This window comes from Sinocyclocheilus grahami, unplaced genomic scaffold (genome assembly GCF_001515645.1).
Source record: "Sinocyclocheilus grahami isolate Dianchi unplaced genomic scaffold, SAMN03320097.WGS_v1.1 scaffold787.1, whole genome shotgun sequence".
NCBI lineage: Eukaryota > Metazoa > Chordata > Actinopteri > Cypriniformes > Cyprinidae > Sinocyclocheilus > Sinocyclocheilus grahami.
The window spans coordinates 548,376-560,434 of record NW_015505966.1 but is presented as its reverse complement, the minus strand read 5'-3'; the positions used below and the strand labels follow the sequence as shown (position 1 = coordinate 560,434).

Genomic DNA, 12,059 nt, shown 5'->3' with positions numbered 1-12,059 from the left:
AGCCGGCATTGTAGTCTACTCTCCCAGGATCAGTAAACAGTCCTCCATAAAATGTGCTGCACACATCTGGATATTTGGGTTAAACTGTTCTGGAACAGTGTTGTAAATACAACTTAACCACTGATTTGTAGTCGTGTCCTCTTTTGGAAGATCAAACAAAGTAGTTTCGCTTTCACAACGAAAAACACAGCGGCCTAGCGTGAGGGGAAGCCTCGGCTTAGCGTGCGCTGAGGCCGGATAGAGTGAGCTGAGGCGACGGAGTCGAGAACGGCGCGCCCGGCGGATGTGACGAATGAGCGGCAACCACATGTGACGGACCCCGGGCTGGACTCCGCTTTGTCCACGGTGAAAGTTGATGTATTCCCTCAGCGACCAGCACGGATCAGCTCTAGGCATGACGAAGTGGATATCGTCCTCTTTTGGAAGACCAAACAAAGTACTTTTGCTTTCACAACGAAGCACACAGCGTACATGGCTGCAGCATCAAACAATACTAGAGCGATAATAAAAGTTACGCCTTCTTTCTTTGCGTGAACATTTGGGCGGCGTTATGCAAATCTTCCCACATAGTGAGGTAGATATGTGGGGGCGTGTTAGAACGAGCCATTTTAGGAGGGTGTGGCTGACTCTGAACTTTGATAAAGAATATCTCTTTGGATTTGAGACTTTAGTCTTTGCAACTTTACAGATCTTCTTTATGCACCAAAAGCTTGTAACACTCCAAAGAGAAAGGAAAAATTGAAATCGCATCATATGACCCCTTTAAAGGATTGTGTAATGGGTTCAAGAGCTTTCACCCAAAAAACTCATCCTCATATTGATCCAGACCTGTGTGATTTTTCATAAGTTTCATAAAAGTACACCATTCGACTTGTTTATTCAACTTTTTGTGAATAACAGATATTTACTGAAATGCTTCTCCTCCAGTGTAGTTCTCATTTCTCATTTGCATTTCTGCATATTCAAACATGCCACATTGCAGTCATACAGGTTTGGAATAGCATCAGGATAAGTAAATAATGTCGGAATTTAAATTTTTTTAGGTGACCTATCCCTTTAATGTCATATTATGGCCAATATTACTTTTATGTTATGGTTGATTAAAATACTATACTATTTGTTCAAAATAAATGAAAATGAAAACACTAACAAAATTCATATGAATGATATGCTACACAATTCTACACATGACTTTAGGCATCACAACATTCTAATGTACAGTAGGTACAGTAGTAGATTTTACAATTTTCTAAAGATTACATTTAATAGTGTTATTAAATTATTGAATTGCATTTAAATACTAACATTAAAGGGATAGTTCACCCAAAAAATGAAAATTTGATGTTTATCTGCTTACCCCCAGGGCATCCAAGATGTAGGTTTGTTAACTTTGTTTCTTCAGTAGAACACAAACGAAGATTTTTAACTCAAACCGTTGCAGCCTGTCAGTCATATAATGGAAGTGAATGGGAATCACGGCTTTGAGAGTCATAAACCATACACAAACAAAACCAAATTGAACCCTGCTGCTCGTGACAATAAATTGATGTGTAAAGACACGAAACGATCGGTCTGTGCAAGAAACTGAACAGTATTTATATAGTTTTTTACCTCTGATCCACCGCAATGTCTGAACTGTCCTGAGGTCATTCTCAATAGCCGACGCGTCTTCTTCTTGCTTTACGGCGGATCGCAGACTTATTAGTGCATTACCACCACCTATCTCTCAAATGGACCATTGACACTCCTAATTGAGATTGCAGATAGAGGTCCATTTGAGAGAATAAATAATGGGTGATATTTAAACTAACCCTTTACTTACTACCTGTACAATTTTCTACATTCATATGTAGCTCTATAGAGAATCAGTCTGTTCAGTTGTCATGATAGATTTTTAGCAACAGAGTGCTTGACGTGCCATGGCGTTTAACAGTTCTAACTTTGTACAGGTGGGCGATGTTGCTGCTTCTCTCCAGATGGGAAATCTCTAGCTGTGGGTCTCAATGATGGCAGCTTCCTCATCGTCAACGCCGAAACTCTAGAAGACCTGGTGTCATTTCATCACCGCAAAGACATCATATCAGACATCCGCTTCTCTCCTGGTTAGTTAACACACTAATATCAGTTCAATGGAAATACCTAGAGTACTGAGAACATGAATATAACATCCGAATTCTTTCATCTGATCTATTCGGTATGATAGTATAAACTATTTCTGTACCTTCACATATGCTAATGTAATTAACAAATACTTGCAGGAATATATTAACATATTAATAAGAAGTGATGGCTGGGTCGTGGTAAGACTCAAAACTGAAAAACTGATCTTTATTACAGTAACAGGCAAGTATTTGGCTGTGGCATCAGGTGACAGCTTAGTGGATATTTACAACGTGATGAGCAGCAAGAGGGTTGGTGTGTGCAAAGGCTCCATGAACTACATCACCCATCTGGACTGGGACAAGAGAGGTGAGACAGATACAAGACACAAACGCTGTGTTTTAGAGAGCAAATGAGTCAAGGGACGTTCACACTGGCAGCATTTTGTAGCAACAAAGCAACCAGAAGTCATTCATCTTCTTCAGTGAGAGTTGGGGATTTCAGGCAACATGAGTGATAGTGACAGGGATGCAATGTGTCTGATGCAAGTTGAGGCGGGTTTAACTTCATGCATTTGTGCAATGTGGAGACTAGTTGAAGTGAAGACATTTCTTGTGATCCGTGTCCTTCTAATTAGAGGAGAGCGGGGTTAGTTGAGCCACATGGAGTTAAACCGTGCCATTGATTTTGTTGAAGTAAAAACTGAACATTTTCACCTCACTGGCCATCCATCCAGTGTGTTTCCCTGCCTGTGGCTCAAGATGCTGGTTTAGGCTCCAGCTCCCTGCAACGCTAATAAGGACAAAGAGCTTTGGATAATGGATTGGATGGATGGATGACTTCTTAAAACGTCTTAAAACTTATTATTATTTAAAGATGCAATACACAATTTTGAAGCCATTTTGAAATCATTTATAAATTTCATAACAAAAAGAAAGTTCAGATTAAGTAATAATAATAAAAAAAAACTGCAATTGACCTTACAGAACTGGGCTAATACTCAACATCCCACTTTCACCCAACATCCCAAATTTAATAAAAACTTCAATGGGCAATTTTCATGAACAAGGCCTATTTAAAATTGAACAAATTTCAGAACAAAATCAAGTTCAAAACAAAGAACAAAATCAAAAATGCTTGATCTAAAATGAATGAAGTATAATGTAAAATTACAGTAAAATAATAATTTATAATCATAAAAAGGGATGAGCCACTGGCTCGACTTGCCCCAGGACTCTCCGCTCAAATTACCCCACTCCTACCATTTTAACAAACTTGTATCATCCTCCAGTTTAGAGCTAATATCATGCTAACAATAAAGCCTCATATTATAACTTAATAAAGCACAAACACGTGTGATATTTTTTCAGATTTGTCTGTAATTGTTCAGACACAAGAAGCATGAGACCTTGAACAAAAAAAGTGGTTTTAAGTTAAAGTTTTTTTAACTTAAATGTACTTACCAGTTATTCCATGGGCCTTCATCGCAGGGTGAGTAAAATGGATTACTCTTAACATATTTGTGGTCACATCACCAATTTTGTTTAATGTTGCCTAGAAACAAGGGGTGGCTCAACTCTCCCCCTACTGTGGTTTTGTGTTGGCAAGATTGAAGACTTGTAAGAAAATTAGGATTCTATAAGTTGCCTTGAATGCCATATTTCATCTCAAGCTCTTCACTAACACTGTTGTTGCCTACAAAAGTACTGTGTAAAGTACACTGACTTAGAAAAATCTTTATTAAGTGCACAGTTGTTGGGACAGTTGTAATTTCTGAAAAACTGATATAAGATATTTTTACAAAAGAAATATTGAATATATTGTAAACAATAATATTTAATAGATATACTTAATGTTTTTGTGGTGAATTTTCATAGTTTAGAGTGCGAGTCTGATTGAAAGTCTAGGTTTAGGTCAAGGGCAATAAAATTTTGTATAAAAGTCAGTTTTAATGCAACAATTATAAGAACTAAAATAATCAATTACTTGATAAAATTAATGGGAATTTTTTTTCTTCACCTGCCTTACTGCTTTTGCTTCTTGTGCAGCCCAACAATATCCTTAAGGCTTAGGTTTACTTCATTTTCCTCGTTCCGCTTCATCTCGCACACAAAGTATACTCAGCCGCGGATGAGTGCGGATTGATGAGTTCGAGACGTGCAGTAACACCTAGTGGACTCTTTCTATCTCGCACCTGTTGTAAGTGCACTGTCCATGCAGACAGAAAAATGTATGAACAAACATCCACGGACACTGCTGATGACAAACATTACGCCACGTGGACTGTGCGTGGACTGTCGCAGAACACTGACGGCTGAAGTATACTTCAGGGCTTTAGAACAACTAATGCCTTGTCCAAATACCCACACTTGCGGTCTTTGCACTTGACCACTTGACTACTTCTATGACGTATTTCCTGTATTTGGTCCAAGTGTTCAAGTGAGCAAGAAGACCACAAGTGTGTGTACAACTTTTCATTACCTGATGGGACACACTTATAGTGTTGTAAAAATGCAAGTGTTTACAGAGCTTTATTTTTATTTTCAATACTTTGCATTTTAAAATCAACTTCTAAATGTCTGTTCAGTAGTCCCTATAACAGATTACACAATTTAATTTCGTGGTGCTTCTAGTGATAAAAAACAGTTGCAAATGTTGTACACAATAATTATCACCACTACTCATTTGCACCAATAAAACGTGCAACTCTTTGTTTTACTACCAAATTATATGTAATATCTAATTATTAATAATATTTAACATACATTGGAAAGGTTTCCGTGACCGCTCACGAGATCTCGGCAAAAAGTCTCACGATTTATTTCCACAACATTCCACAAGCCTTATCACCGCCGCTGTTAAATGGCGAGCGCGCCTCTCCTCGAGAGACCGGTCTCTTCCCCCTGTGCATGCACAATGGTGTCCTCATGGGTCCAGGAGGGGAGCGTAGAGGGACTCCCACGCCGCCAGAGACGCGAGCTGCCGGACCCGTGGTCCGGAATGGAGATACACCCGTGACACTGCCGACAGGTCAGGATGCCGGACCAATAATCCCCTCAAGCTGGTGGCTCAAGGGAGATGAGCCACTGTGAAGAAGCCGCCACCCCTCGTGCCCCGGACCGCAGAGAGGAGCATGTGTGGCCACTGGACTCCGCCCATTACCCCTCCTTTCCGAACACTGCCCTTCCTTCACAATTCCCCGGCACAACGAGGACACCAGATCCCCTGTTAATTTTGGACACTCCTTCAACTTTGGACACTTTATTCCCCATTTTGGACATTTTATGTTTATTTTCTGTTAAATAAAAGCCTCTCCGAGGCCTGACGCCACACCCACTGTGTCTGTCGTTTGCTCCTCCCGCCACAGCTGTCAGAATGAACACTCCTTCAGGAGTGAAACTGCTTCCCAACTAATAGTGCTTGTGGCAATTCAGATCCAATGCTCACGTTTATATGAACAAACATGTAGATTCATATGGTTACTCTACATATTATCACAAACTGCAGGTTGTCCATACTGTATCTTGGCGGAATTCACATTTGAAGAGATCTTCTGAGCTTAACTCGGTTACATCTCAGCATCTCTCCTCTGTTTTCTTGTATTAGGGAAGCTTTTGCAGGTCAACACATCAGCAAAGGAGCAGCTATTTTTTGAGGCCCCTCGTGGAAAGAAGCAAACAATTCCTGCTACAGAGGTATGGATCCTGAGCATCTGACCGTGTGTCACCTTGGGAGGGGGAAGGGCACTCTTAAGGGCAAGAACATGGCCCACTTTTCATTAGCTTGTCTCTAAATTTGGAGGCAGGGAATTAGGCCGTGCTTAAGGCCACCGGTACGCTGGGACAGACAGTGAATGCTTACCTTAAAGGTCCCCTGAAATGCTTAGAAACACGCAGCATTACTCTATGTGTTGACGTCATTTTAACTGAAACAGGAAGACAGGGCGGGACATATCAAGCAGCCCTGCCCCTTTTTAAAATAGCCAATAGCGTTCGTTTATATCACAGCTTGGGCTAGAGCCATTGAGCTCCGTAAAGCCACATTTGACAGGGTATGCCAGCCACAATCTCATAAATATTGCTATAAAATATAGCATTCTGTGTAGAATTCAAATAGCTCCGATACATTTTGTGGTCTGCGCCGACTCGCGCATGTGATCCGCTCCGTGCTATCGTGTCTCTGGACCGGAGCAGAGTGTGTGTGCGGTGCGGTGGTTAGCGTAACACAGCGTGAAACCAGGCTTCTTTCTTTCCTCAATGGAAAGCATATTTACACAGTTTGAATCGTTCCCTGTCCCCTATATAGTGCACTACGTGCCATTAACTGTACAGAAAATACTAATTCTGTGGACAAGTGACCGATTTCAGCTGGTCACTTTTTACGTACAGCGTATATTTGATAGTGTAGGGGGCGGGCGCTTCGCATTCTAGAGAGCATTTGATTGGACAGAAAGTTTGATGAGAAGCTGAAGTACGATGTGACGTCAAAAAAAATCGTTGAGCCGTTTTGGCGGAAGTGACGAACTGCAAGCTTTGAATGCTTATATCTTCTAAATGCAAATTTTGTCACTGTTTTGGAGCACACTGCCTTATAGATAACCTTAAGACTAACATATTGATACTAACACCCAAAAAACTTTAATTTTGATTTCATGGGGACTTTAATAACTTAAGATTTAGTAAGAGCTGGAAGCCCTTCGGTGTTTCTGATCTCCTGCCTTTAGCTAAGTGTGCAGCTTCTGTAGAAGGCCTTTTGGCCACAGCCCCTGTTGGATTGAGTTGGATTTTAATATCGAAATAAATGCTGCCAATTCATTTTCATTAAAGTGTTGCTTAATTCCAGTTATTCTTCACAACATACAGCTTTAGAACAAACTCTTTATATTGTTCTTATTAGCAGAACTTATTAGCTTTCGTGCTGTCTTTTCCTTCCTCAGGTGGACAAGATCGACTGGAGCACATGGACGTGTGTGCTTGGAAGTTCCTGTGAGGGAATCTGGCCTGCGGTCAGTGAAGTTACTGAAGTTACTTCCGCATGTCTTAGCAATGACAGGAAGTTGCTAGCTACTGGGGATGATCTTGGATATGTCAAGCTCTTCAAATATCCAGTCAAGGTTAAGAAAGTGTTATTTAATCATTAATTATTACGGTCACCCATACTACGGGATAGTTGACCCAAAAATGTAAATTTGTCATCATTTACTCAGCCTCATGTTGTTCCAAAAAGTATGCATTTCTTTTTTTAAGCTGTGAAACACAAAAGAAGATATTTAGATATATATTTTTATGTATGTATGTATGTATTTATTTATTTATTTTCATTTTGGATCAAGATTCATTTGATTTTTAGATATATACACTGAACAAAAATGATACTTTGAGCTTTATTTTTGATACTTTGAAAAATTATACTTTTGATAATTTGGAAAAATATTTGTCAGACAAATATATTAGTTTTTCTCAAATTATGTTGAAGGTGTGGGTCAAACCTCACATTTTGATTTAATATTAGTAAAAGTAGAATTTTCACTTAGTACAAAAATAAAAACATTTTGTTACTCAATGTTTAATTTAGTTTGCTTTCTATGAATAAATGTTTATCCTCATGTCTTTTTCATGTTGGAAGTTATTTACTAAAAACACCAGAAAATGAATAAAACCCACAATATTTTCTGCAGTCAGTAAAGCTTGCCAGTATGTGTTCTGCACATCCACACTGTTTTTTTTTTTTTAAGATTTATTTTTGGCCAGCTGAGTATGGAAAACAGACAAGAAGTGAAGTAGGAGAATTTTTATTTATTTTTTATGGGGAGAGTTAGTTGCTTTTAGACAATCTGAACAAAACGGGTTTAAATCAGAAACCATGAAAAAATTTACTTTATATAATTGACATATGTTTAGCCTTTTTTGGGTGTAGGTAGCTCTCATTTTAGATATTTTAAATGATCATTTACCTTCATACATGTTAACATTTTCATTATCTCAATAGGGGAAATATGCAAAGTTTAAGCAGTACATGGCCCACAGTACCCATGTGACTAATGTGCGCTGGTCGCATGACGACTCTTTGCTGGCGTCGGTCGGTGGCTTTGACACCTGTCTGATGATCTGGAGCCATGAGACCGAGGGCCGCCGAGAGGCCAGACAGTGTGACAGCGAGGAGTCAGACATCGAGAGCGAAGATGATGGAGGTGAAAAAGATCATTCATAAAGAACAGTTATTACTGTCATCCACTGTCATCTAGATTTAAAGAGGGTAGCCATCCATCATATGATAAAATGTTCATTTAAATGCCGTATGTCATGATATAAAAGTGAGGCGTCTCTCCATCTGTGTAGGGTATGACAGCGATGTAACTCGGGAGAATGAGATCATCTATGTAATCAAGGCCTTATCCACAAACGTGCGACCCATGACGGGGGTCAAACCCCTTTTACAACTGAAGGAGCCGTCGGTAGATGAAAGGTAAGTTAGGAATCACACCCAATGTGGCATCAGTGTTTATAGCAACACTGTGAACAGTTCTGCAGTATAATGTGACTTTAGGTACACACTCTAAAAAATGCTGGGTTAAATACAACCCAGTGCTGGGTAAAATAGGGACAAACCCAGCAATTGGATTGTTTTGACCCAGCGGTTGGATTAAATGTTTAACCCAACCTTCTGGGCAGTAACCCAACCGCTGGGTCAAAACAACCCAATAGCTGGGTTTGTCACTATTTTACCCAGCACTGGCTTGTATTTAACCCAGCATTTTTTAGAGTGCAGAATTATGGAAAAACTGCGGATGCAACACAGATTTCTTCTTTTTTTTCATTACTTAATTTTTATTTGGCAGCTTAAGGAATCTAACAGGGTTTAAATAAGTATTTATAGATATATTTAATATATTTTAGGGATGCAGTATATGTATTTAAACTATATTCGTTATCGGCTGATGTTAGTGATTTAAATGTATTGGTATTGGTCAGTATTGGATATTTATGCATGGTATGTTCCCCATTTTTACATTTACTCACAAAATATTTAATAACATGAATAATTTAATAACACTAATAAATTTAATTAATTTAATAATCATAAGCTAATGTTGAAAGGAAAATCTATCTTTCATACTTTCAGTTACTAGTTTGTCATAACATTTAAATTTTACTTTTGTTTTGTTATTTTTTTCTAATTTTATTTATAGTATCTTTTATATTTTTATGTATTATATATTTCTTTATTTTCTATTTTTTAAACTAGTACAAACTAGTACATACTTTTAATATTGGACATTTATCCATTACGTAAAATAATTGTCTGCCTGTCAGAAATGGCTAGATTTTTGATGTCAGTGCATCCCTAATAGAGTTATTTTAAATACTAGCAAATATACTGAATACTCTTAGTTTTCCACTTTATTGCTTCTCTGAACTCTTGTATTTTAAATTCACTACCACTTTACCACTAATATGCCATTTTGAATAAGCTCATGTTGGTGGCACACTCTAAAGCCAAACTATTTACTGTCTTCTGTTTCTGTTGGAATACCAAACTGTCTTTCCAAACTGGAATATCAAACCGTCTTTCACAGGAATGTTCCTGATTAAATACAAGTTTATCTTATCTTACCTTTTTTACTATAGAAAATAATTTCGATTTGCTTTTCGAATATTGCATTTACAATAAAGCACTTACAATGGAGGTCTATGGGCGAAGGCATTTCCCTGTGATTGGAATACATTCTGTTTCAAAGGTATGGCCAGAAGGTTCATACATTTTGGGCCAGATTTACTAACAGCTTGCGCCAGTGCAAACCCTCTTTTGGCGTTAAAAAATGACTGTCAGGATTTACTAAAGACACGCAGTGAGAAATTTGTTATGAAAAGGTGTGGACACAGTCATTTTTTGCGGCTGAACTGATTGCTTATGCATTTGTAGGAGTGTCCCTTTCAGACACAACATTTATGAGAGGAGAGTATTTAAATGAATCACGCAACATGATTTACTAAGGTTTGCGGTAGTCAATTTACTGATATTTGCGCGATTATTTACCACCCCAAAAAAAGGATGTCTTAACTCATTTTGTGCTTGACATGACTGCGATTGTTGCTGAAAACAGAGAGCGCCTGTAAAGAGCTCATCTCTGTGCTGCTGTTCCCCTCCTGATCTGCAGTGGGCGCTCTCCTCAAGCCTCAAGGTCAGAGATGTGCAAACTCGGTCCTGGGAGGGCTACTGTCCTGCAGAGTTTTGCTCCAACCCTTATTAAACACACCTGAAGCTAATCAAGGTCTTCGGGATTGCTAGCCCTGCGTTCCATTCGGAAGGGCTCATCCCTATGCCCTAATCCCTTCAAAGGGTTTACACTTCGGAGTGAGAGCTTCGAAGGATTGAAGGGTGTAGGGGACCAAACAACTGTTTCTTGAAGTGCCCTTCTGCGTCATCATCACGTGCCCACACGGAGGCGCCGTCATCATGCAAAGAATCTGCACAAAGGATCATGGGAGCCCGAAGTGTCCAACAGTTGTACCCTTCGAAATCCTTCATTCCGAAGGGCCCTTTGAAGTGGCCAGTTTTGAGCACTTTTGGTTTGGAATGACCCTTCAATATGGCGGACATAATTGTTTTCACTCCGAAGTGCCCTTCGGAGGGTGATATATCCCATTTGGAACGCACCTTAGAAGGCTACAGGCAGGTGAGTTTGATCAGGGTTGGAGCAAAACTCTGCAGGGCAGTGGCCCTCCAGGACCGAGTTTGCCCATCTCTGCTCTAGGTCATGCTCCAGATGGCACTTTAACCTCATGTCCATAGTATCGTTGATGCCTGGTCCCCTGCTTATTTTAAGCAGATCTTGGAGACATCTAGTGGTGACATTCTGGTGACAGCAGAAGATCATCACTACGCTTGTGTGCAGAGCCCATTTGATCTATTCCCTCTCGGTACTCTCCTCATTAGCCCTGATTCTCTTCACCTGTTTCTTGCCCTTTATAAGTCTGCTTGTTCCCTACCATTGTTTTCAGTCTTGAGCCTTTGTACTCCAGTCACCAGATCTCAAGTTAAGTTTGTGCCTTATTGTACCTTTTTGACACTTGTGTCTATTTATACTTCTCTGTTTTGTGGAAGCTATCCTAGTTTATTTGTACTTTGTATCCTTGGTTTCTCAAGTAAAGATTATTTTATTTTTCGGAAGACTCGAGTCTCCTGGCTCGTTACTCTTCTGCTCTCGAGTTTTATTGTCTGGGAGTTAGTTCAGTGGAGAACACACCACTCTTAGAACAGCATTGACCCAGGTTCGAGTCCCGCCTAAGGTGACCTCATTACAGCGTGTGGCAGAAGGGAGAGAATTTTTTCCACTCATATTAATTTATTGGGAATGCCAGAGGAAGACATTATCCAAACATATCCTTACGCTAATTTGCTTTGCTCTTGATAGATTGCATCAGCCATTATGGAAATGAGATATTGCATCTGCATTCTTTCATTTGCACATTGTCAGTAGATCACCTGCAGAACTTTCCACTCCCATCTGTGCTTTTATGGATTTGCGCTCTCGTTCTAATTTGCCCTGTTTAGTAAATCTGATCTTAAATAGGCTAACATGAGAACAGTGACCTTGCTTACCAAAAGTTTATTCACTTAGAACAGTAGTGCCACTGACTACAGCGACTATGGCAGGGCAGGGGGCAATAAGTCTGAAAAATATTTAAATTTAGTTATATTAACAATCTTAATTAAAATGCTAAAGAAACACTACAAATAAAAATGTACAACATTAAACTGACATCATATTTTTGTGTTTATTTACTTTTTTTATTACAACAGAAGTACCAGCAGTGCATATCAGCTTAGATAGGACAAAGAAAGGTCTTAAAGTCAAAAATGTTAAGAACCACTCATATAGACTGTTTGAGAGTTTAAATAACACACAGTTTTGTACTGAATTGTATGAAAATACATGCTTCACATAAAACAACTGA

At 39.2% G+C, this 12,059-nt stretch overlaps 1 protein-coding gene across 1 annotated transcript in view; it reads left to right on the top strand.

The window, feature by feature from the left end:
* Positions 1–12,059, top strand: part of LOC107561663 (echinoderm microtubule-associated protein-like 5) — a 124,969-nt gene that overhangs the window by 77,044 nt on the left and 35,866 nt on the right. Inside the window, exons 20-25 of the mRNA XM_016246135.1 lie at positions 1,950–2,102; positions 2,338–2,469; positions 5,707–5,795; positions 7,037–7,213; positions 8,089–8,290; positions 8,439–8,565. Coding sequence (XP_016101621.1) covers positions 1,950–2,102; positions 2,338–2,469; positions 5,707–5,795; positions 7,037–7,213; positions 8,089–8,290; positions 8,439–8,565 — 880 coding nt within the window. The remainder of the gene's footprint in view (positions 1–1,949; positions 2,103–2,337; positions 2,470–5,706; positions 5,796–7,036; positions 7,214–8,088; positions 8,291–8,438; positions 8,566–12,059) is intronic.